Source organism: Rattus rattus, chromosome 5 (genome assembly GCF_011064425.1).
Source record: "Rattus rattus isolate New Zealand chromosome 5, Rrattus_CSIRO_v1, whole genome shotgun sequence".
In the NCBI taxonomy this organism is placed as follows: Eukaryota; Metazoa; Chordata; class Mammalia; order Rodentia; family Muridae; genus Rattus; species Rattus rattus.
Genome location: NC_046158.1, coordinates 124120836 through 124145173, shown reverse-complemented (window position 1 = coordinate 124145173; position 24338 = coordinate 124120836). Strand labels below are relative to the sequence as shown.

Genomic DNA, 24338 nt, shown 5'->3' with positions numbered 1-24338 from the left:
ACACACACACCCTTGGTAGCTGAAGAAAGGCTCCAGGAAGCTCCAACAACTTTATTTTTTCTCTCATAGCTTATATATTCCAGAAAAATATTTAAGTCAATATAAAAAGTACAATGTGATTTCATCCTGTTTTTCTTCAAGTGAACGGTTACAAAGAGTATGGGTAAAAAACCAGCACATCTCTAAGTTCTTTCAAGGGTGGTTGTTGACTCATTAATCTGCTCTAAGCAGTAATAATACTTGGAAAAGATCGGTCTTTATCATTGTAAATGCCAATGATACCTTACAGAGAGGGGCTGGAAACCCCCTTAGAGTTTCCACACATCACATAGGTTATGAGGGATGAGTTGACTGGGAGGGCAACAAGCAGACAGAAACTCCTTAAGAGCATGAAGTCCTCAGGACACGTGGTCCTCTGGCTCTGCCTCCCTGAGGCACACCCATCTCAGTTGTGTTAACCAGTAGACCACATTCCAGGAGTTCTAAAGCTGCCCTGTCTTCCTCCTGCACGGCCCCCAGCAGTTGATGTTAGTGGAGAAGTAGACATACAGTGAGAGGAGAAAGACCATTATGAAACACAAAATAGGGCTGCAAGATGACCCAGCAGATGAAACTACTTGCCACAGAAGCTCGTCAACCTGAATTCCATGGACTTGACAGTAGGAGAGAGTTGACGCCCAAAATTATTCTGACCTCCACTGCAGACGTGTTAATCTGTGGTAATTCTGATACCTGAACATGGGATGCCTTTCCATTTCTTTCTGCCTTCAGTTTCATGTTTTCCACCTAGGCAGGTGTCTCATACATTTAATCACTCCTTTCCAACAGTCGTACATGATACCTTATGGCGTCACCTTTTACTCCTCAGAGGTCTGTGGGTAGACGCTTCTCTAATCTTGATAGTATGGGTGCCCTTGTCCCATCCTCCCAGCAGGCCAGAGATGTGTGAACTTTGGGGTCTTTTTAAGTCTTCACATTTTACATCCCAGTTTTTATTTTGCTTTTTATTATTTTATTGCCTTGATTTTAATTTGATCCTCTTTTTTTCAAATTTCTTTTTACTTATTTGCTCACTGGTTTACATTTTTTTTTTTTTTAAGACAGGGTCTCATTATATAACCCTGGCTGGCCTGAAACTCACTCTGTTGACCAAACTCACAAAGACCTGTCTGCCTCAGCTTCCTGACTAAGTGGGATTAAAGGTATATGTCACTATGCCTGGCTTTTTTTTTTCCTTCACATTTTCTATTTAGGATGTGTGCACATACATGCACTGCTGGGTTTCCTGTTTGTTTGCTTTTGTTTTTGTTTTGTTTTTTTGTTTTAATGTTCTAGTAAGTTTTGAAGAAGTGGTAGTAAATAATTAGACATAAACATTAAAAAAAAAAGTTTAAAGCAGCAATAAAAGAAATAGAGAATCTGAGCATGGTACCAAGCCTCTAAGCCCATGCCAGCCTTGGCTACACAGCAAGACTGTCTCAAAAAATGAAAGAGAAGAAAGAAAGAAAATGAAACTTAAGACCGGAATAAGTGGAAGGCTATCCCGTGCTCAGGCATCAGAAGAATTAAAGAACAGTTTCCAAAGCAGTCTACAGATTCAGGACCTCTGGAAGAGCAGTCAGTGCTCTTAACCACTGAGCCATCTCTCCAGCCCGCAGTCAGTGCTTTTTACTTCAGAGCTATCCGTCCACCCCACTATATAAATTATTCTTATTAATTAAAATGTATTAAATGCCTCCACATGTGATTCAGATCCTAGTATTTGCATGATGTTTTTTTGTTAGGCATATTAAAGTAGTAATGAAAGAAAGCCATTAGATAGGTCAGATCCCCTGACCTCTTCCTTCCAACTATAGGTACACATATTCTGCACCTATACATTGCATACCTTGTAAGGATGTTATAACCTCTGCCTTAAACAGTTCAAGAAAAGGAAGGGCAAAAAGAGTGCTTGCATTCAGCTTTAGTTTTCTGATTCTCCTCACCCCCTGCCAAAAATACTGCCTTTTGCCTCCCACTTGGCGTGTGTTCTGTTCTGTGCTCTTAGCCCCAGACCGAAGGCTAAGACTGGAACTAAATTGCATAACTCACCTCCTATGTGTGTGCACTCGTCCACTCTCCAGAGCCTTCATGCATTAGGAGCAGGTTTTATAGCTGTGCACTTACTTCATTGCCACCTAAAGGAAAACCCGTGTAGGTTTAAAAAACTATCCCTGCTACATAGCTGAATTTTCAGAATTAACTGTGGAAAAAGGCTAATGAGACTGGCAAAATTGACTAGAACATCCACATATTATTCCCAAATCAAATCAGTTATAAATTGGGGGAATCTTGTATTTGTAGCTGTCTGGTGGTGTGAGCTCAGATTTTTATCATTTTGTCATCATGAAATTGCACTGTCATTTCCCGTGAGAAAAGGATAGTGAGGTTAGGAAACCATAACATAACAGAAGAAAATGATGGTATTTATGAAAATCTTCTCGGAGTGAACGTTCCAACAGAATCAAGAAAATGTCTCATCAAAAGATTTAAGGTTAGGCTAGAGATAGCTCATCTGATAAACTGTGTGCTTATTCCTGGGCTCTGAGTTTGAGTTTTAGCGCCCATAAACTGTGTGGACTGGCACACGCCCATGAGCATTAGGAGGTGGAGGCAGGATCGTCTGAAGGTTAAGGTCATTCTCAATCTGAAGCCACCATGGGACACATGAAACTCTGACTGTGGTGTCACACTTCTATAATCCCAGTGCTTGGAAAGCTGAAGCAGGAGGATTATGAGTTTGAGGCTATCCTTCCTTCTTTCCTCCTCCAATCCTTTCCTTTCCTTTTCTGGACTTCTTATCAAAAGTAACATTTAAATCAATTATGTTAACTGCCAATGACATGATTCGTCCATTTCTGGTTTTCATCTGTCAACAGAACTGTTCAGGAGCCATATAAACATTTTAAAAAAATTAGATGTATTTATTTTATTTTACATATATGAGTGTCTTGCCTGCATGCATGTGTACCATATGCATGTCTGATGACCATGAATTTCAGAAGAGATCGTTGAGTGTCCTGGAATTGGAGGTACAGATAACTGCGAGCCACCGTGTGCATGCTGAGAATCAAACCTGGTCTTCTGCAAAAGCAACTATGCTCTTAACTGCTAAACCGAGTCTCCAGGACCCCAAAGTTGAGTGTTTTTAAAGACACAATTGCATCCAAATGGCTTATGAGGATTTAGATGTTCGGATGATAGCATTTATAGAAATGGCAGAAAGTAGCAGTGCGTGTTCAATGTGATAGCTTCATGTCTTTGTTTAGCAACATTGATAGGATAGGGTAAGACAATTTTTATTTCCTTAAAGTAACGTTAAAAAACTTGAACTTTAATCTTTGTCTTAGGGTTTCCATTGCTGATGAGAGAGAGACACATGACCAAGACAACTCTTATAAAGGACAGCATTTAATTGGGGCTGGCTTACCTGGTCTAAGGTTCATTCAGTCCATTGTCATCATAGTGGGAAGCCTGGCCGTGTGCAGGCAAACATGGTGCTGTAGATGAGAGTTCTACATCTTGTTCCAAATGCAAACAGGAGAAGACTGCTAGGAGGAGGGTCTCAACGTCCACCCCCACAATGACACACTTCCTCCAACAAGGCCACACGTCCTGATAGTGCCACTCCCTAGCCCAAGCATATTCAAACCTCCACAATTCTCAATGAAAAAATGTGAAGACTTTGTGTTTAAAACCCCATATTGGCAAAATCTCTGTCAAAATTTAATTTAGTGGCTCAGTAGTTGGGAGCATTTACTGCTCCTGCAGACAACCCGGTTTCAGTGTCAAGACCCACATGGTGGCTCACAACCATCCGTGATTTCAGTTGCAGGGAATCCAGTGCCCTCTTCTGACATCCTCTGGCACAAGGCATGCACATGGCACACATACATACATATAGAAAAACTTACACACATAAAATAAAAAGAAATCTTTCTGTTTAAAAAGAAAAAATAATATTAGGATAATCGAAATGTAAGATCTGAAGCAAAAGTTTTCAAAGAATTGTGCCTTTTGGATTATCCCAAAGAGCCTGTCTCTGATTGCACAGACACTACGTTAATGAACGTAGAAATATTCCTTCCTCAGCTCCCTGTGTTATGGGCTGATGTGACCTCTCTCCTTCCTCAGTTCCCCATGTTATGGACTGATAGGAACCCTTTCTATAGAGAAAAAAAGTTCTGTTTTTGGATAACAAAGTACTCCTGAGTTTAACAGGGTTCAGCTGGGCAAATACAGTTAACTAAATTAACCATCTTTGAGAGAAAATTGTCCTTAGAAAAATGTCTTTGTTGTCCATATATTTAATATTACATATGGAATATGTGGCAGTACCATGTATTTGGTTATTAATTGGATCTGTTATTCATTGATTCAGTAACTATTTGATACCTAGATGCCAGGATCACTGGTATTGCATAAGTGGGGTGTAATGTAGAATTAGAGTCAACACCTAATAGAAAGGCCAGAGAGACAGACACTTGAGGTGTAGGACTGACCCTATGCCGAGCATTCCTTCATATTCACTTGACATTGACCATCCCAAACCCGCTACAGACCTGTGAGGATGCTGTTAAAGCAACAGGACTCTGGAATCTTAGACAACAGGCTATACAATCAGACATAAGGTTGTAGATCAGTGCCTGAATCTAGTCACAGAACTGCCACTTTTACTATTATCACATTACACACTTGTGAATAAGGAACAGAAGCCAAGACACTAACCCAGGCCTATCTAACAGTGTCAGAAATACTCAAGAAACAACCCTTTTTTCTCTTCATGATAAAAGAATTCCTTCTGTAACTAGGAATACTGGAGCCAGGGACCAGAGGCAGGAACTGAGTCATGAAACTGTTCTTTATTTAGAGATACGGCAATCTGGGAAGCCAGGGAACTACCATCGCACAGTCTGCCTTCCCCATTCCATCCCCAGCTGGCACACTTAACAAGGAATCTGAGGAAAGACACAAGCCATTGCAAAGGTTGTCTCTGGTCAGGCGGCAGCCTTGCCTCTGAGGTTCATGGTGTTGGAGTTTCTCCCCATATCGCTTCCCTCACTATTGTCACTATAGTAACAGTTCATATACCCTCGGTGATGTAGTGTACATCCTCCCCAGAGAGCCATCTAGAGATGCCTGTGTTAAAGGCTAGCTCAAACAAACAAGCTGTTAGCAGCCGGCCCTGTGTGTATGCTGGACTACTCACTGTCTGTTAGCAGCCGGCCCTGTGTGTACGCTGGACTACTCACTGTCTGTTAGCAGCTGGCCCTGTGTGTATGCTGGACTACTCACTGTGTGTTAGCAGCTGGCCCTGTGTATATGCTGGACTACTCACTCTGGATCTGCAGATCCTACAGCATGAAGTACAGATGTGCTCTTATTGTTTTTAATTTTATGATTTATGTATATGGGTGTTTTGTCTGCGTGTATTTCTGTGTGCTATTTGTGTGTCTTGTGTCCTCAGAAGAAAGTGTCAGATCCTCTAGAACTGGAGTTACAGTTACAGACAATTGCAAACTACCAAATTCCCAATGCTGGGAATTGAGCCAGGATCCTCTGACAGAGTGGCATGTTCTCTCTAACTACTAAATCATCTTTCCAGCCTCAAATGTGGTCTTACTAGATAGATTAAAAGTGGCTCTTTACTTACACTACCATTTCCATGCCCAGAATGGAAAATAAAGCAATGTTTCATTAGGGCAAAGGGTAGAAGCTAAGCCTCAGTCATGGCCCTGCATGGCCCAGCTTGGTTTATCAGTGATGTCCTATTAATCAAGAGTTGGCTTGCTCAGCCTGAGATATCAGCGATACAGAGGAATACAGACAATAGACGGCACCATTTTCATCAACTTCCTGTGGTTTCCAGGAAGGAATATTGTCCTAGTTATAGTTTCCATTGCTATGAACAGACATCACGATCAAGGCAACCCTATAAAGGACAACCTTTAGTTGGGGCTGACTTACAGGTTCAGAGGTTTAGTCCATTATCATCAAGGAGGGAGCATGGCAGCTTCCAGGCAGACAGGTGCAGGAGGAGCTGAGAGATCAGCATCTTGACCTGATGGCAGCTGGGAGAAAACTGACTCTTCTGCCCTGGGCAGAGCTTCGAAGCCCACCCCACAGTGACACATTTCCTTCCTCCAACATTATACCTCCTAACAGTACCACTCCCTATAGCCAAACACATTCAAATCACCACAAATATGAACCTAAAAATTACTGAGATGGGCTAGCCTTAGTGATACACACCTTTAATCCCAGCACTTGGGAGATAGAAGAAGGAGAATCTCTGTGAATTTGAGACCATCCTGGTCTATGTATCAAGTTCCAGGACAGCCAGGATGATGTTGAGAGATCCTGTCTCAAACAAGCAAACATAAATGAGTCTTTTTTTCCTTTTGTCAAAAAAGGTGGGTGGGGGTAGTTGTAGTTTCTGTCACTTTTAGGCTTTACTCCTTCCTTTGGATGGCGTGGGAACTGGAGAACACAGTTCTGACTGCCTGTCAACGCTGCTTTGTTCAGCAGTGGCTGTGCAACGGAGATGAAGTCCCTCGTCCGCCCACTCGAAATGGGGAGACCATTTCCTGCTCCAGATGTGGCTGCCAGAACCTCTGGGAAGCATCCTTCTGTGACTGGTGTGGAGCCGTGGTAGGCACTTTAAGACTGAGCCTCACCAGGTGGTGGTGGGCACCTTTAATCCTAGCACTCAGGAGGCCAAAACAGGCAGATCCCTGTGAGTTTGAGGCCAGTCTGGCCTACAGAGCAGTTCCAGGACAGTCAGAGCTACACAGAGAAGCCCTGTCCTGAGATACAAAACAAAACAAGACAACCACACTACAACAGCCTTTTTGTGCTGGGCACTCCATCTGCCCAGTCTCCCTATGACCTTACAAGAAACACTTCCTATGGTTTCTGCATCAAGCTTTGAAGATGGAAATAGCTTAGTATGTTGGACCTGAGAAGCTCCTCTCACTGCCATTTGGTTTGCATATTTGGGGGTTAAACCTCTCTACTCATTTATTGACCACTGGAATTTCTTTTGTAAATGGAGTTGCCTAATTTTTAATCAAAACATTCACATTATCTATGTTTATCTGATGTAACATTTGAGTAACAAAAGCCTTACAGTGAATGGCCATCTTCTTCATGTCGGCCCACATCTCTGCTCAGAAGCAGTCCTGCCGCTGAGGAACCAGGTGTTCTCTCAGTTCCCCAGTGGGCTGCAGCTTACTGACCCAGTCTTTCCACCTGGCGATGTACTCCGCTAGTTCCTCTTCCTGCTTTCTTTCTATAGTTGCATTTCATTGTCTATACTGTAGACTGTGTGCACTCATCATGGCCTGTTTAGGTGATATCCCCCATTGCTGCCCACTAAGGTTGTTCCCAGTTATTTCCTCTAGACTGACACTACCAAGCTGGAAAGATGGCTCAGTGGGTGGGAGCACTTTCCACCAAGCCTGACGTCCTGATTTCGATGTTTGTCATCCATGTTGCGTGTCAACCAACTCTCCAGAGTTGTCCCCTGACCTCTACTCAGGTGCTGTAGCACACACACACACACACACACACACACACACACACACAAACATAAAATAAATTTAAGAAGTAATTTTTAAGTACCTAAAATACTGTGAAAGACAGCCTGGGATATATTTCTTTAAGTGCTTGTCTGTGTGTAGGAGGGAGTCTAGAGGTAGAGCTGTTGGGTCAGCAGGCAGGAGCCTATGCTACTTTGATGGCTAGAAATGGTATGGTGTGAGAATAGTTTACATAGTCTAAATCATACATATATTTTCTGTTCTCTAGCTTGGCATTTCTGCTAGCCACTCTGTCTGCCCAAAATGTGGGGCCAGCAATCATCTGACTGCCCGATTCTGTGGCTCCTGTGGTATTTACGTGAAGTCTATAACAAGATTTAGAATGAACAACAGCTTGGCCATAGTCGCTGGGGGGCCTCGCCCATTTCCTGAGGTAAGAACTGCTGCTCAGGTGTAGTCTGACTGTGTGCCCTGTGAATCAGCCCAGGAGAACAGGGCCAAAACATGTAGACCTTGCATGTGGACTTTGTAGGTTTTAAATGTTTGAATGATTTCTTCAAAAGTTATATATTTGCACAAGTTCAAATCTAGCCTAGGGTAGAAAGTAAAACCTTGTCTTCAAAAAAAAAAAAAAAATCAAGAAACTGAAAACTGAAATTGCATTGCTCTGACAGAGATTCGGGTCTAATAGCATGAGGCAGTGGATGTAGTGACCCGGAAAGAAGTAACTCTCTCTGCAGAATGATTCTGAGAAATTTCCTCCCTGCTCTGCTGTTTTAGAAAAGTTACATCAAGTGTGGAAGATCTCTCCCTGCCTGTCAGCACACACAGGGCTGACCGTTTTCCCGTTAGCTTTTACAGATTCTCTAAGCCGCACAGTGCTTCAGACTCACCTTCTCTTTCCTGAGAAAGGGAGAGAGTGCATGCACTTGTGAAGGACACACGCCATCTTAACTCAGTCATATTTGTGCACCTGCTGGGGCCCACTCACACCACAGTTTAAGTGAAAAAAAGGTGTTCTTTCTTAGACTGTTTGCCGTCTGCTAAAAATTGTTTATAGTTCATTCTTAGACATTTTCTTCTCCTCTACCAGGAAATTTAACTTAATAAATACACAAACACACATTGTCTGTCGTGTGAACAGTGCCTCTTTAATTGTGGTGACATCAGGCAGCCTACACAGCCTTCCATGGTGATTTTCTTGGATCCATCAAAGAAATTGGTTCTCAGCAGTTGAATGTTTACATAGTCAAGAGTGTATTCAATTGAACTACAGAACTGAGAGGGTAGAAGTCTCCCAGGTCCCAGGCAGGATAGAAGCATCACTAATTGGCTGAAATGGGGACAGCCAGGGGGAGTGGACTGCCTTCATGGATCATGCTAAGTCTTGCTGGGAAAGATAGGAGCAAGGAAGATGAGGGAGAATATCTTCACCACTGTCGTCACCACCACCACCACCACCACCAGCAGCAGCAGCAGTCAACAAAACTTTTAGTTCAAATAATGTTTTTAGGAGTTTTTATTCTGATTTAAATTATATTTTCTGAGTGTAGATGAATTTAATTAAATTATACTCTAATCTTTAAGTTATTGTCTCCCTTGCTCATAGCCCCGATCTGCCTGGCAGTCCCTAAATGTCCCTTTGCCCACACCTGCCACTGGGTCTAAGAAGGACATGGGCACACAGACCTCTGGCCTGTTCTACCCATCTGGCAAGCTCCTGGCAAAGAAGGAACTGGAGGCGGCTTCTCACAGGCAGAGGCAGGAGAAGATGAGTGACCACAGGCCGGTCCTCACGGCTGTCAGCCCGGGAAGAGGTGAGTGGAGGCGCTTGCCTCTGGTGGGAGAAAGCCCTCTCTCTGACAGAACCTCCCATGTTTTCTTCTTTTTAGGTTTATTTTCATGGACTGAGGGTATGTTCCTTTTCTTTGTTCAGGCCACTTTCTGTAAGAACAGTAGCCTTTCCTTAAACTTTTCTCCCCCAGTACTTTAACTCCTAGCCTGCTGCCTAGTCCGTCAGTGTCATGGCACACACGGGCTTCTGCTGCTGAGTCAGTGTGCTCATTATCACTTGCCATGGCGGCTTTCTAGTGTTTAAAATTCACATGGTATAAAGCTCACCATTTTAACGATGCGTAAGCGTGCGATTGAATGACATCAAGCACGCTAATGATGTCACAGTCTGCAGAACACATCAGCACCTCAGGAGTAAGCCTGTGCTCTTCAGATGGTCACCTTCCACATCCCTTCTCCCAAGTGCCAGACTGCTGACAGCCACTGATCTGCCCGTCCGCGGGCTTGCCTCTTCCTGACATTTCTCTGGCCCTTGTAACAGGTTCCTTTCACATAGTGTCCCAGAGAGAGGATGTGTGCGTGTGTGTGTGTGTACTACAGAGATGATGCAGAACATCTGAGCATGTTTCTAATGGCTCCTGGGAAGTTTTGTTAAAGCCTCAGTGTGCAGTCGCTGTCACAGGCAGGTTTTCTCACCTTTCTTTTTTCTTATGTTTTACCTGAACTTTCCTCTTTGATTTCACATTTCATAATTTTTTGTTGAAACTGGGGATTTTTAATAATTGGTTCTTTCAAGTCCCGGCTAGTTCCCCCTCGCTGCCTTTCACTGCCGTTTGCACACTGTCTGTCAGCAGCTGGCTCCTCCTTTCTAGGGAACTTCAGTTCACCCCGATGTGTGATGCAGCTCACGGGGGAGCACCCCTCTGGCCTGCACTCCATCATCCTAGGTCGATGGAGGTTTTGCGGTTTGGGCAAGGCTCCTTGCCTCCTTCCCGTGACCACTCCCAGCCATTGAGCCAGCATACTGTTAGGTCATTGCTCTGCTGTTCCCACCATGTTCTAGGTCATCAATCCTTGGACAGACTGACCCAATTAAATGTGGAATCTTTTACAGCAGCATTTTCTCAGGTCGGGGGCACTTAAATAATTTTCCGACTTCAGAAGAACTCTTATTACCTGATTACTGTCCTGGTTCTGTGTAAAGTGGCCAGCCTATGATTTAGCTGTTATCTGCAGTAAATTTATCAGCAGTGTAACTGCCCCCTCTTCCTTCTTTGGTATTGAACTGAGGGCCTTGTGCATGTAAGGTAAACCCTCTACCACTGAGGTAAATACTCAGTACCTTAAATTTGCCTCTAATTATCCTGTCTTAGAGTTTCATTGCTCTGAAGAGACACTATGACCAAAGCAACTCTTGAAAGGAAAACATTTAATTGGGAGAGGCTTACTATCATCGTGGCAGGAAGCATGACAGTATGCAGGCAGACATGGTGCTAAAGGAGCTGAGAGCTCTATGTCTTGATGCACAAGCAGAAGGAGACTGTGTGCCACACTGGGACAAGATTGAGCATACATGACCTCTAAGGCCACCCATACAGTGACACACGTCTTCCAACAAGGCACCTCCTAATAGTGCCACTCCATATGGACCAAGCATTCAAACACATGAGTCTATGGGGTCAAACCGATTCAAACAACCACACATCCTCTCCATTGTTCTGAGCGTGAATTTTCCCAGTCAGTTACAATGAAGTCAGTTGCTTTGGGAAGAGCTTCCAAACTCTGATTTCTGGCCTTCTTTCTCCCTTGGGCGGAGACAATGGTACTTTTCTCTCAGAATAACCCAAGGATAACAGCAATCATATTTAGTTTTCTATTTCCACCTCTCTCAAAAGGGACCTTTGATAAGTGAGTCAAGAACAGGTGATCTGGGTACCCAGTATCAACAATACATGACATCAGCATAGAGCCTTCAGCCTGTGAGTAATGACGGGACAGGGAGAAGTCCCTTGACCGTGCTTGCTGAGGACTCAGGCTGTGGAATAAGCAGTTGTGGCAGGAGGAGAATATGGAAGTCCTGTTTATTCTGAGGAGATACTGAAGTGGAACTTAGAACTAAGATGGACAGGACTGTGTTTCTGACTGTACTTATCTGGAGTGGAGTTTCCATCATATTAGGCAAAAGGAGGTAGAGAAAGTGGATCATGAGTCAGACACCACCCACTGACTCTTCTGAGTTTCTGTACATTCTTTTCATCCATGTACTGATGTCTTAAGAAACACCTCCAGAGAATTTAAATCATTATTTTTAGATTTATTTATTTTGTATGTATGAATGTTTTGCCTGCATATATGTATCTGCATTGTATATATGTTTGGTGTCTGCCCATGGAGGTCAATGAACACATCAGACCCCCTGAAACTAAAGCTAAAGATGACTGTGAGCCACCATGTGAGTACTGGGAATCAAACCTGTGTCCCCTGCAAGAGCATGCACTGTAATCACTGAGCAACTTCTCCAGCCGCTCGATGCTTTCTAAACTGGTTTCTCTGGGGAAAGGGAGCACCAAGCTCCTCAGGCTGCCATGATAGAAGTATCCCAGCTCCACTCTTGTGCCGTAAGTTTCCATGCTAGGAGTTAGAACTCATCTACAATTTGATCGACTCTTACCGACTTGAGTATAGCATTAGTCCTAAGGGAGATTGTGTGCAGCCATTTCCAGAATGATTCCTAATATCCCTCCTGTCCTCAAAAGGGAGAGGCTGTTTCCTCTCTCTTGGAATCTAGATGGCCTGGTCACTTGCTGGCCAGTGGAACATGATAGGCGATACCCTGACAGTTCTTGTCTTAAGCCTTAAGAAGGATGGACGTCAGTGTGCTCTCTAGAAAGTTAGCACCAAGTAAAGAGATTACTCCTGTGTTCCTGGATGAAAGAGAATCTGCTTAAGAAGAAAAGGGGTACCCTGTTCCAACAAGGACTAAGCCGTTTGAGTGACCCCGGTTAGCAGGAGGGTAGAAAAGCGGTTACCCTGCTAGTGCTAACTGGTTCTGCCGTCTTAGCTGAGACCCCACCCCAATCCGTTTCCCCACGGTGAGGCTCTGCATCCTGGGCAGAAAGGCGGAAGCCACTGTGTCTTTCTCCCACACATGAGAAGCAAACAACTGGGCTCACGGAACTGCTCTGACTTCTGATCCAAATGCATTCAAGTCCCCATGTAGACCATCAAACCCACACATTTAAGACAGCATGGTTTATATGTAAGATAGAATAACATAAGAAGAAAGGGCTTGGCATGCAGTAGTCCATGAAATGCTGAAATGCTGTAACCTGTGATAATCATGTCTCATAGCTGGGGTGGTTGTGGAGCTTACTGTAGTGTGCACTTGAGGATCTGTGTGGAAAACCAACATGGACGGCCCAGGAAAATGACCTGATAATGTGTGTTCCACACTCACGTCTGTCTTTCTTAAATATGGAAGACTTACCCATGCTTGGGTCTCTCTCCTTTCTTAGGCTACTGGAGAAAACAGTTGGATCACATCTCTGCTCACCTCAGGTCCTATGCTCAGAACAACCCTGAATTCCGGGCCTTGATTGCAGAACCCAGGATGGGAAAGGTGGGTAAGATGAGGCCTCTGCCCAGAGCATCCCTGAAAGCAGGTCTTCCTAAGCCTGCTCGCTAAGTGTGCCTTCTCTGCCTTCTCTGCCTTCCACCCTTCTCCTGTCTCCTGTATGGACAGATAAGTGGTGGTTTTTTTTTTTTTTTTTTTTTTTTTTTTCGGATATGGACACCCAACATAAAATCCCCAACCCCTATAGTGGTGGTTTTTAATGGCACAAAATTGAAGAGGTTTTGTTTTGTGTTGTGTTGTGTTGCATTGCCTGGTTTTAACTCTATAGATATCCATAGCAAGTTTTACTAGATTACCTGTGTATCCGTGGCCCAGAGAAGTCGGCAAGCTGCTCCAGACTGCACTGCTGCATCTTGGGCATTTAGGTTGTAAGGAGCATGCAGGTTCCAAGCCACATGCCTTTTCTTTGGCCCAAAAATCATTACTAAGAGAAGTTCAATGGAAGAACTCTTCCTGTTTGTCACAGACTAGAACTCTTCCTTTCAAATCAGACCATCAGCTCTTCTGTCACAAAACAGTCCAGCACTGAACCTGTCTTGTTTTCAAGTACTGCTCAGCTTCATTAATAAACAATTTTGATAGCATTTGCAGTAGAGAACTCTTGCCTTGAAAGACCTAAAGAACCTTTACCATCGAATTAATCATCAGAGCATTAGCTGCCCCTGTTTAAAGTTGTTCCACAGCGTACAGAAAAAGCTGTTTACTTGTGAAGTTCCTTTATTGCATGTAGAGCTGCCTCCCCACCCACTCACCAGGATATATTTTCAAAAGTAATGACAAAGCCATATAGTTGACTGAAGGAAGTTTATTATAAACGATATAAATTTGTTTCCTTATTCAGTCTGAGAGTCTGTGTCCTTGGTTGAAGTATTTTGCTCATTTCTAATTAGGATTACAGATCAGTTGGTTTAGCTGTGCTATTTTGTTCTTAGTTTTCTATTTTTCTCACCTAGTTATTTCTCTTTGTTGCGATCTAATTCATCTTCTGTGGTAAATATTTTATTAAATATAGAGTTTGACATCTCAGAATTCCTAGGTATTGAGTTCCACTCCACAATTGAGAATATCTTAAAATTTCTTTTTAAAGCTTATCTCTGCTACTGTCCACGAAGATGGCTATGAAGTTAGCATCAGGCTGAACTATATTCAAGTCTCAAACAAGGTCTGTAATCCATTACAAGTTACTCGTGATCTGATTGGACTGGTGAATTCTGGCTTATAGTTTACATAAATGCTTCTGTGTAATGACTAGAAAGGAAAGTTTCAAATAGTACGAAGCTTGGTGTCTTAATTAGGGTTTTATTGTTGTGAAGAGACGCCATGACTACAGCAACTCTTATAAAGGAGAGCATTTGACTGGGGCTGGCTTACAGTTCAGAGATTTAGTCCATTATCGTCATGACTGGAAGCATGGTGACATGTTTGCGACATAATACTGGAGAAGGAGCTAAGAGTTCTGCATCTGGACCCATAGGCAGCAGGAAGTGACTGCCACGCTGGGCATGACTTGAGCATCTGAGACCTCAAAGCCCACACCCAGGGACCACTTCCTCTGATAAGACCATATCTACTCCAAAAGGGCCACAGCTCCTAATGGTCCTATGTGGGTCATTTTCTTTCAAACCATCACACATGACTTTCAAAAGGAATTCCATAGGATTAAATAAATACTTGTGCTTACCATCAAAGAGGCCCATTAAATGGCACAGAAGGATTTGGTAGGAACCAGAGTTGCCATCCGCCCTTGCTCTGGTACTCCTCTGGGCCATTTAGAACTCACTGAAGTGATTGTGTCTGGGATACATCAAACTTGGAAAAAGACTAGCAAAAATGTTTACTGGTGTTCATCTAAACTTATTTGTTTCATACAAAATAACCCAGTTGGAAGGCTGAGGCAGGAGGATGTTAAGGTAAAGGCTGGAGTGAGTTTAGAGTTCTGGGACAACTTTGTGAGACACTGTCTCAAAACTAAAAGTAGGCAGCACCCACAGGATATAACTCAGTAGTAGACTGGCTGCCTACTGTGCATGAGGTTCCTGGCCTCAGGCCTGTGAGTGAGGCGAAGGGTCCCTCCTGAGGAGCACAGGCTAGCAGTGATCATTCTCTATTAGTAATGCTTGAAATGTTTTCATTGGCCAGAACCTGTACCTCAACAAGTCGATGAATCTTAGTGACCACTTTCTGAGCAGTGTCACCGAAGGTGGGAATGGGCTGTATGGCAGCAGGTCCAGCTTGGGTGAGTTATACACTTCTGGTGACTTTTCAGTAATTAGCCAAGGACAACTAGGCAAGGATTGAAACTTGTATAAACTTGATGCCAAGTCACAAAGCTCAACATGTTTAAGGAAGTTTATTTCTCTGGCTTTTCTGGAGTTGGTTGGGGTATGACTTTTTTTTTTAAAAGATTTGTTTATTTTATGTATGTGAGTATACTGTCACTCTCTTCAGACACACCAAAAGAGAGCATCAGATCCCATTACAGATGGTTGCGAGCCACCATGTGGTTGCTGGGAATTGAACTCAGAACCTCTGGAAGAACAGTCAGTGCTCTTAACCACTGAGCCGGGGTGTGACTTTTCAAGTCTTTAATGGGAAGTTTATTTGCTTTAGCTGGAGAGGGTGTACATGTGCTTTTTAACCTAAAAATTAAAATCCCTTCTTTTCCCTCCCTCACTCATTTTCCGGTTCCTGGTTGGGGTGGTCAGTAGTCCTTCCTGACAGGTTTAATAAAAACTTTCTAGAAAATCTGTTTTATCTTTGTGACTTTTGAAGGCCTCCTTGCATTCAGGAAATAATGATCATTTTGGTTCCCAAATCTTTGTCATTTCAGTCAGTGCCTACAGCCAGAGCATCTCAGACACCCCCGAAAGTATCAAGAAAATAAAGAATCCCAAGGCCAAAAGCTTCCTTGCAAACCCAGAGCCACTCACAGTAAGTGACCTTCTTGGTTTCTATAGCTCCTTTGCAGCCTATCGCTTTGACGTTTATTTGAACATTTTGTAATAGAATGCTTTCTCATTTTCTCCTCCTCTTAAATAACAGTATCATTTATTTTGTGGAGGCATAATCCTTTAAAATTTCTCAGAGTGGTAAACTAGAACTATTTTAAACTCATCTCCTCAATTTCCTGCATCATCTGTTTTTTCTGGGGTTCTGGTTCTGAGTACTTATCAATCTCTGTTTTGTTTGATTTGGCTAAATACATGAAGACATGTCACTGTCTAGTCACTGCATAAATTAATGTAGGGCTAGTTGGATCAGGACTGGTGCCTGGCCTGGGTTGTCCAGTGTAAGTGCCGCGCATGAACAGGTGTGTGAGTTGAAGTCCCTGTGTAGATGGGTGGTTATAGATGGTTTTACTTGTTACCGTTCTACTGCTGTGAAGATATTCCATGAGCAAGGCAACTTATAAAAGAAAGAGTTTAATTGTTGGCTTGCTTAACGTTTCAAAGGGTTATTAATCCATTATCATTCTTGGCAGGAAGCATGATGGCATGCAGACAGACACTGAACCATTAGCTGGGAACTACATCCTGACCCACAGGCAGAGAGGGAGAACTGGGCCTGGCATGGGCTTTTAAAACCTAAAAGCACACTCCCAGTGACACATTCACTTCAACAAGTGTCACACCTCCTAACCTTCCCAAACAGTTCCACTGACTGGGGACCAAGCATTTAAACATAGGAGCCTATGGGGACCACTCACTCAAAGCACCACAACAGGATTCCAGAGTTACTTGGCAGGAGGCAGGAGAAGCATTAGGGTCTCCTGGCTGCCAATGTAGATGGTCTTTCCTCTGGTGCACGGGTCTTAGTGGTGTGATGTGCTCCTGTGCGTTTGCTCTTGCTTTGCTCTCATCTACTTTAGTCATCTTGGGAATCCTCGAAATCACTTCAGGATTTCCTAAAGCTGTAAGGTTGGTTGTTTTTTAAATATATACCATGAATAATCCCAAAGGAGGCTTTGGAGAAAGTGTGAAGAGGGTGCCCCCACTGCCTTCCCCACATTTCCTGTCACTGGCCCTCGTTGGCTGCAGCACAGAGACCTGTGAGGAGCAGCGAGCCAGACATGGAGAGGGGCATGTGTAATGTGTCCTTCCTCCCTGGGCTTGGCCAGGCTCTTGGGCCTCCACAGTGGCATGTACCAGCCTCCTTGCTTGTACCTCAGCTGCTCTGAAGGCAGGGACTGGGGGTTGTTGTTGTTTTTCTTGTGGCTTTCTTTGTTTTTTGTGGGTTTTCTTTTGTTTTTTTTTTTTTGTTTGGGGTTTTTGTTTGTTGGTTGGTTGTTTGGTCTTCTGCATTTGCATGCCACTCCTGTAACATGGGCCTCACAGGCACTAGTAAATTTGGGAAATGTTGTGATCGTTTATGATTGTTCGTGCTCTCCACCTTCCCTGAGTTTGAAATAAGTATAAGAGAAGTATAGAGTTCCTTAAGTTAACAGCTTATCATTTTAGAGACCACATCTCCTTAGTCTGCGTGTGCCCAAATCTGCTGCTGCTGTGTGCCTTGACTTTCTTAACTGTACTTCCCGGCCCCAGCCCTGTAGTGATTATTTCAGAACATTCAGATGTGGCCCTAGAGCTCAAAACATTTGGTGTTCAATACATTTCCCCCGTAAAGTACAGGATTCACTGTGACTGGGTACCATACCCAAGACCCATGCTGGGGTTTCTCTGATTTGGATACAGGACTTTGTTCTAAGAAAGTCACCAGAGAGGTGGAGTAGCAAACGAGGGGTAATGTAGCCTGAACCCCGTATCTTCTGAAAGGCTTAGCAACCCAGGAAGGCAGGGGCATTAGGTTTTGTCAACACTTTCAAAAAGAGCAGGATCCAGTGACAGAAGCATACTAAAGCAGTGTGTTTGGCTGACTTCCTTCAGGCTTTTAGTGTTTGAAATCTTTTATATATAAAAAACGATGTTAAAGACATATAACTGAATTTCCTAGCATTTGAAAACATAAAAGAAATTCTTCACATGTCTCTGGACAAATGACAGTGTTTTGTCTTTTAGAGGTAGGCTCTGTTGGTTCCGTTTCTTGGGTGCCTTATGGTCCACCATAGAGGCCTGGCCGTGGGCACTTTAGAAAGCCTGCAGAGGAGGCTCCAGGTTTCCCCCCAGCCGCTCTTCCTAGAAATGTTCACTACAAGGTTAGCAAAGCTTCTCAGGTGTTGTGAGGCCTCTCAGGAGCCTCCTTGACCTTGGTTATATAAAACAATGTCAACACAGTGTCCTTACCACAGCCAAGCTTAGCTGAGCACAGGTTACATGTGACACATGTTAGTTACAGAGAGATGTCAGGACTGCTGCATATGGAAGACAGTAGACACCCAGAAACACTCGAGAGAAACACACACACACACACACACGCACACACACACACACACCCTCGGCACTCATCCAGTCATGTGATTCAACAGAGAATGTGGCTGCTAAGCTGGGAGAGGGAGGGAGATCGGGGGATTCTGCCTTGAGTGTTAGGGCTGGGACTGAACAACACAAATACACAAAGGAGACGAAGATGACCACAATCTGTCATCCTGCAGCCTGAAAACAGACTCCTGCTGGAGGAAGTTGGGTCCACAGGGAAAGGAAGACTGTCTGTGCTGGAACAGCTGCTAGATGAAGTGAGTGCCATCAGAACGGGCCTCTGTGCAGAGAGGAGCCTGGTCTGTGCCTGCTGCCTGTTAACTAAACTCTATGCAACTGGGGTAAATGACTAGTGAGGAGCTTCACACGCACTTACTCTGCCAGTTTTTATAGCAAAGTCATGTAAACGAGCACATGTGAACCCAAGCAGTGTCCATGAGGCTAGACAGAATCCTGCTCTGTGGCCAAATTTACCTCCAGCCTGCTTTCCTGCCATGAAAAGGTGGCTCCTCTTGATGTGGGAGAAGTCTTAAACACCTTGGGGCTTGACCACTGTATTCATTATAGTAGCTTTGCTCATGAGAGTCCTCATTCTCCTTTCCTGGGATTTATTCTCAACTTCATGCCATCATCCCATTCTAGGACATTTGTTGTTCTTGGTGGGATGGCAGATGGGCAATGTTGAATTCAGGGTTTTATGGCAAGTTTGTCCTTTTCCATGACCCACAGGGAGCAGACCCTAACTGCTGTGATAGTCAAGGTCGACCTGCTGTTATTGTGGCTGTTGTGAATAAACACTTTGAAGCCATTCCAGTTCTCGCTCAGAGAGGAGCAGACATCGACCAGCAGTGGGGACCGTAAGTGAAACTCTGAAAGGACAATAGGGTACCCTGTTGTGACTAGGTATAGCTCACAGGGTTCTGTGGCAGTAGTCAGTCCATAGAGTGCCCTGTTGAACAGGAACCACCTAGAACGCTGTAATCTATTCCAGCCTCTTGAGGCTGAATAGGGTGTTTTCCCAAAGCTAGTGTTTTAGTTACTTTGTTATTCCTGTGGTAAGAAAGCCCTGATAGAAACAATTTAGGGGAGAAAGGGCATAACTGGGCTTACAGTTCTGGGAGGATGTAGGAACTCTTAGGAACAGGAAGTGGGACATAAAATATCAAGATCCACCCCCCAGTGAATCTCAACCTCCTAAAGGTTCTACAGCCTTCTATAACAACGCCTCAGGGGACATTTCTTTAAATCACAACACTGAGTAAAAAAAAAAAAATGTTTTTTTTAAATACTCAATTGGGTTGCCTAACTTATTAGGCTCTATAAATGACAATGCACTGCTAACCTATTAACTTTTACCTTTTGGGCTATTTTTATGTAGAAATGGCCAATGTGGGCTAATCTGGCCTTGAACTTGCAATGCTTCTGCCTCTGCTTCCTGGGTGCCGGGACGATAGGTATGTGCTACTGCAGCCAACATGAACTTGTCTGAATCTAGCAATCTTTAACTCCTGGATAGTAGATAAAGTTTTTGTCATGATCCAAACTGTTAAGAACTTTGCCAAGTAAAATGAGGCTTCATGAAAATACACCCACAAATTTAATGCAGAAAGAAGGCATTGCATAGCTGCCTGCAGGTGCCGATACCGCCGGTGAGGAGCCGGCATATAGGTTTACCACATGATCTCTTGGCTCCTTAGATGTCCCCATCTGAGGGTGGAAAAGTCCTATGTAAAGTCATTCACTGTTCAGCCTCAGAACCACCTTGACTCACAGCCCAGTTCCTATCTGTGATTCTGTTTGCTTCCAAATTACTTTGGGGGATCCTGGAGTAATTTGTGGCAAGCTGTCACAGTAGAGATGTCTGAGGATGCTATGGGCTTTCAGCCCTCTTGCTTCCTGGATTCTTACACAGACAAGTTCAAGGCCTGGCTGAAATGTGCTGTTGGTTATCTAGCTACTGTGGAGAGGGGGGCAAAATTCCCATAGCTGAGCCTCTGTTATCTGTTTCAATTTCTCTCGTGTTTTCCTTATTCTTTCAAATTAACTATATGTGTTTATAAAATATGTTACTATTTCTTGGTACACACCTGTAGTCTCAGCACTTGGAAGCCGAAACAGGAGGACCATGAGTTTGAGGCTAGACAAGTCTATAATAACAAGAGCCTGTCTCAAAACACAGGAACTAAATGTTCTTTTCTGAGAGCATTTTTTTGTTTTTTTTTTAAGATTTATTTATTTATTATATATGAGTACACTGTAGCTGTCTTCAGACACACCAGAAGAGGGCATCGGATCTCATTACAGATGGTTGTGAGCCACCATGTGGTTGCTGGGATTTGAACTCAGGACCTCTGGAAAAGCAGTCAGCACTCTTAACCACTGAGCCATCTCCCCAGCCCTAAGAGCATTTTTTTTTTCTTTTTTCTTTTTTTCGGAGCTGGGGACCGAACCCAGGGCCTTGCGCTTGCTAGGCAAGCGCTCTACCACTGAGCTAGATCCACAACCCCCCTAAGAGCATTTTTATATTTCCCATAAGACATGTATATGAGAAGATACTGCTCCCTTTCAGTTTTATTTTATAGCAGAATGTTATGAAACTCTGTTGACTTTCTTGAGTTCTCTGAAAGTTTATATTCACCATGCTACCACCCCTTCATTTCCCACACCTTTGCCTCATTGTCTTGATCATGAAATGATGCTGTTTGTTTAGGGGAAGGTAGATAAGGTCTCACTGTTCGGCCCTGGCTGGCCTTGAACTCACAAAGATTCACCTGCCTCTGCATCCTGAGCACTGGGATCGAAGGTGTGCACCACTGTATGCAGAGGTGCTATCTGCTTTATAGTACACTTTATATAATCCAAACTAACTTTTCATAGCACCTAGGCATGATGCCTTGTGCCTGATACACAAGGCACCTTTTGAATGATTCTTCGGTACAATGAGTTCTGAATTCATGAACAGTCTAACTAAGAGTCTGAAACTAATCTGCACATAGAACAAGTTGCCATTTTTAATGTGCTCTTTCTTAGTTTCCTTACATACTTCGTCAGCTCTCCACAGTGACAGAGATGCACATATGATCCCATCTGACTGGTGAAACAGTGCCATTGCAGCCTGCTGAGCCCCAGCACTGAGACTGCACTGTCCATTTGACTAGTGTAATAATTCCACTCCTGCTGCATTATCAAGTTTGCCCTGAGCAGGGTTTAACTTATGGGTGGAAGACTTTTAGGGAAGAAAGCCAGACTGAGTGCCACTTTCTCAAATCCAACACAGATTTCCTTTTCCTTTTTAATAGTTGCCAGTAAAAAAAAAGTAGACTTGCCCCAAAGAGTAAAATGCTAATAAATCTAGCTCAAATATATTCATCTAAAAAGTTTAGACCAGAGCCAGGCATAGTCACACATGCCTTTGATCCCAGCACTTGGGAGGCAGGGGGATTTCTGTGAATTCAAGGCTAGCCTGGCCTACAGAGTGAGTTCCAGAACAGCCAGAATACATAGTGAATCTTATCTAGAGAAACAAATATCAAACAAGAGTTTAAACCTTTTGGCATGGCCTTTGCCCTGCAGCTGGCTCAGTAGACCCAGGGAATCATGTCACGTTCCCTTCATCCTTCCACTCTCAGGCATCAGCCAGCGATCTGGCTTCTCTGTAGCAGAGAGGCTTGGCAAGTTGTTCCTTAGCAAACCAGGACTAGGGCCAGTAAGATGATTCAGCAGATAAAGGTACCTACCACCAAACCTGAGGACCCATGGTTAATCCCTTCCCATTGTACTGATAACACCAAAGATTTACCCAGAAAAATTTTCCCACAAATAGGTTCAGAAATACAGCTCTTCACGAAGCAACTCTACTTGGCCTGGAAGGAAGGAAGAGCATCGCCACTTTACTGGGGTATGTTTGAAAACCTGAGGACACCAGTGACATCTCCACTGACATTCAGTGTTAGAATAGCCCTACCTCTGAGGTGTTGCCCTGCCAGTGAAGGCCACTCTCTCACAGTGACCGTCACCCTCACTGAACATGGTTATAGGACTTTAATACAGTTGAGACAAATGACTAGGGCAGACAATTGAATATCTGAAATCACACAGCCCTTTGAAAGGTCTCAAGGTTGTGTAAAAAGTATGATTATTATGTTCATATATATACAGTAATTAATGCTGGAAATTAATACAGTGGAATTATTCCTTAGCCAGTTTTTCCCATATAACCACACAGAGACCTTTTAATATTTCAGAACCTTAGTTAGGCCTTAGCTGGGCAGATTCCCAACCAGATCATCTAATAACCTGACCACCCACCCCTATCCAGCTATGTGGCTAGCTACACCTTCCAGACCTGTGACCATGTCTGTCTCCTCCCATATCTCCTAGTGACATGAAAGAACTTTTTTTCCTTCTTCCCAGAGTTCCTTTCTCCCTCCCAGAAAGTCCCACCCTCCGTTTCCTGCCCAGCTAATTGACCATCAGATTTTTATTAAAGCCAATCAGAGAATGTCTTAGGTAGGTGACAAAGACAGAGACATGGTTTCACATAGTGTACTGTAACAAGGTAGAGTCACTCTGAGAGTTGAAGCTGTAGTGTCCTCTTTAGGACTTTTATGGAGTACATTGGCCTCTAGGCAAGGCATAGTCAAGCTCTGAGGGTCACCAAGCTGAGCAATTGTTTCTCCACTTCTTTCACAGGTGCAATGCAAACACCCAAAAGAAGAACACAAGAGGCCAGACAGCATATGACATCGCCCTGGAGATGGGGGATGACCTCACCTCTGCGCTCTTTGCCGACTAAGTTTGCTCAAGGTCTGGAGGACCAACTTTCTCCACCTGGGAACCACATCCTAGCTGACAGTTAGATCTGAGGTACTCAGGAGGCTGCAAAGAGACTACCCAGCTATAGCCAGTCTTACTTTTGGAATGTGTATTTAAGTGTAAGAATTAGGGTGGAAAGGAACTCATAAGACTGTGTGTGTGTGTGTGTGTGTGTGTGTGTGTGTGTGTGTGTGTGTGTGTGTGTGAGAGAGAGAGAGAGAGAGAGAGAGAGAGAGAGAGAGAGAGAGAGAGAGAGAGAGAACAAGGCTTCCCAGATGCTAAGGCAAGTGTTGTACCATGGAGCTATATTCCTAGCTCTCTTTATTTTGAAATAGGATCTCATAAAATTGTTCAGGCTGGTCTTGAACTCACCCTGTAGCATAGACAGGCCTTGAACAATGTGGGATCTTCCTGCTGCAGCCTCCCAAGTAGCTGAGATTACAAGTTGTGGCAAACAAAACCAGTTTGATTTTTTTTTTTGGTATAACCACATAATACCACATATATCTTAGAGTATGGTAAAATTAGTGTTTTGTGTTTTATTTTCTGTTTTGTTGTTTTGTTTTCCTTGTTTTTCTGAGACTATATAGACATGGCTAGCCTAGAATTTGCTATGTAGACCAGGCTGGCCTACCTCCCAAATGTTGGCATGTGCCACCATGTCAGATATTTTTTTTTAATATTTTATTGATAATTTTGTTTTTAATTTTTGTTTCTCTTTACTGTTGTTTTTGAGACAGGGTCTCATGTGTCTTGTCCTTGCACTTGTTATGTAGACGAGGATGACTTTGAACTTGTGATCCTGATGCCTCCACCTTCTAAGTGCTGGGATTACAGACTTGTACCACTACATTGAATTTTATGTGGTACAGGGGATTGAACCCAGCGCTTCATGCATGCTAACTAAATACTCTACCAACTCAACTACATTTCCAGCCTGGTAATTAATTTATTTCTCAATAGATAATAATTACTTGTGGTTCGAAGCCAAAAAGTATAAAGTACTATAATAAAGTTCTTCTCATCCAGCTTCTTCAGCCACTGCTTCATCCTCAGAGTCAACCCTGTCTCTGTGGAGGTGGTTCAACATCATATAATCACATACGTATGTGTACACAGGAGTATAACATAAAAATATATAGC

The 24338-nt window shown here is 43.5% G+C and overlaps 1 protein-coding gene across 1 annotated transcript in view; it reads left to right on the top strand.

Moving 5' to 3' along the window:
* Nucleotides 1–23395, top strand: part of Dzank1 (double zinc ribbon and ankyrin repeat domains 1) — a 47964-nt gene extending 24569 nt beyond the window's left edge. The window contains 12 exon segments of the mRNA XM_032904331.1: nt 6568–6690; nt 7849–8013; nt 9190–9397; nt 12890–12993; nt 14096–14170; nt 15148–15244; nt 15839–15939; nt 18557–18637; nt 19110–19237; nt 22204–22278; nt 23073–23169; nt 23171–23395. Of these exon segments, the coding sequence (XP_032760222.1) occupies nt 6568–6690; nt 7849–8013; nt 9190–9397; nt 12890–12993; nt 14096–14170; nt 15148–15244; nt 15839–15939; nt 18557–18637; nt 19110–19237; nt 22204–22278; nt 23073–23169; nt 23171–23239 (1323 nt within the window). The 3' untranslated portion in view covers nt 23240–23395.
* Nucleotides 23396–24338: the final 943 nt, after the last annotated feature.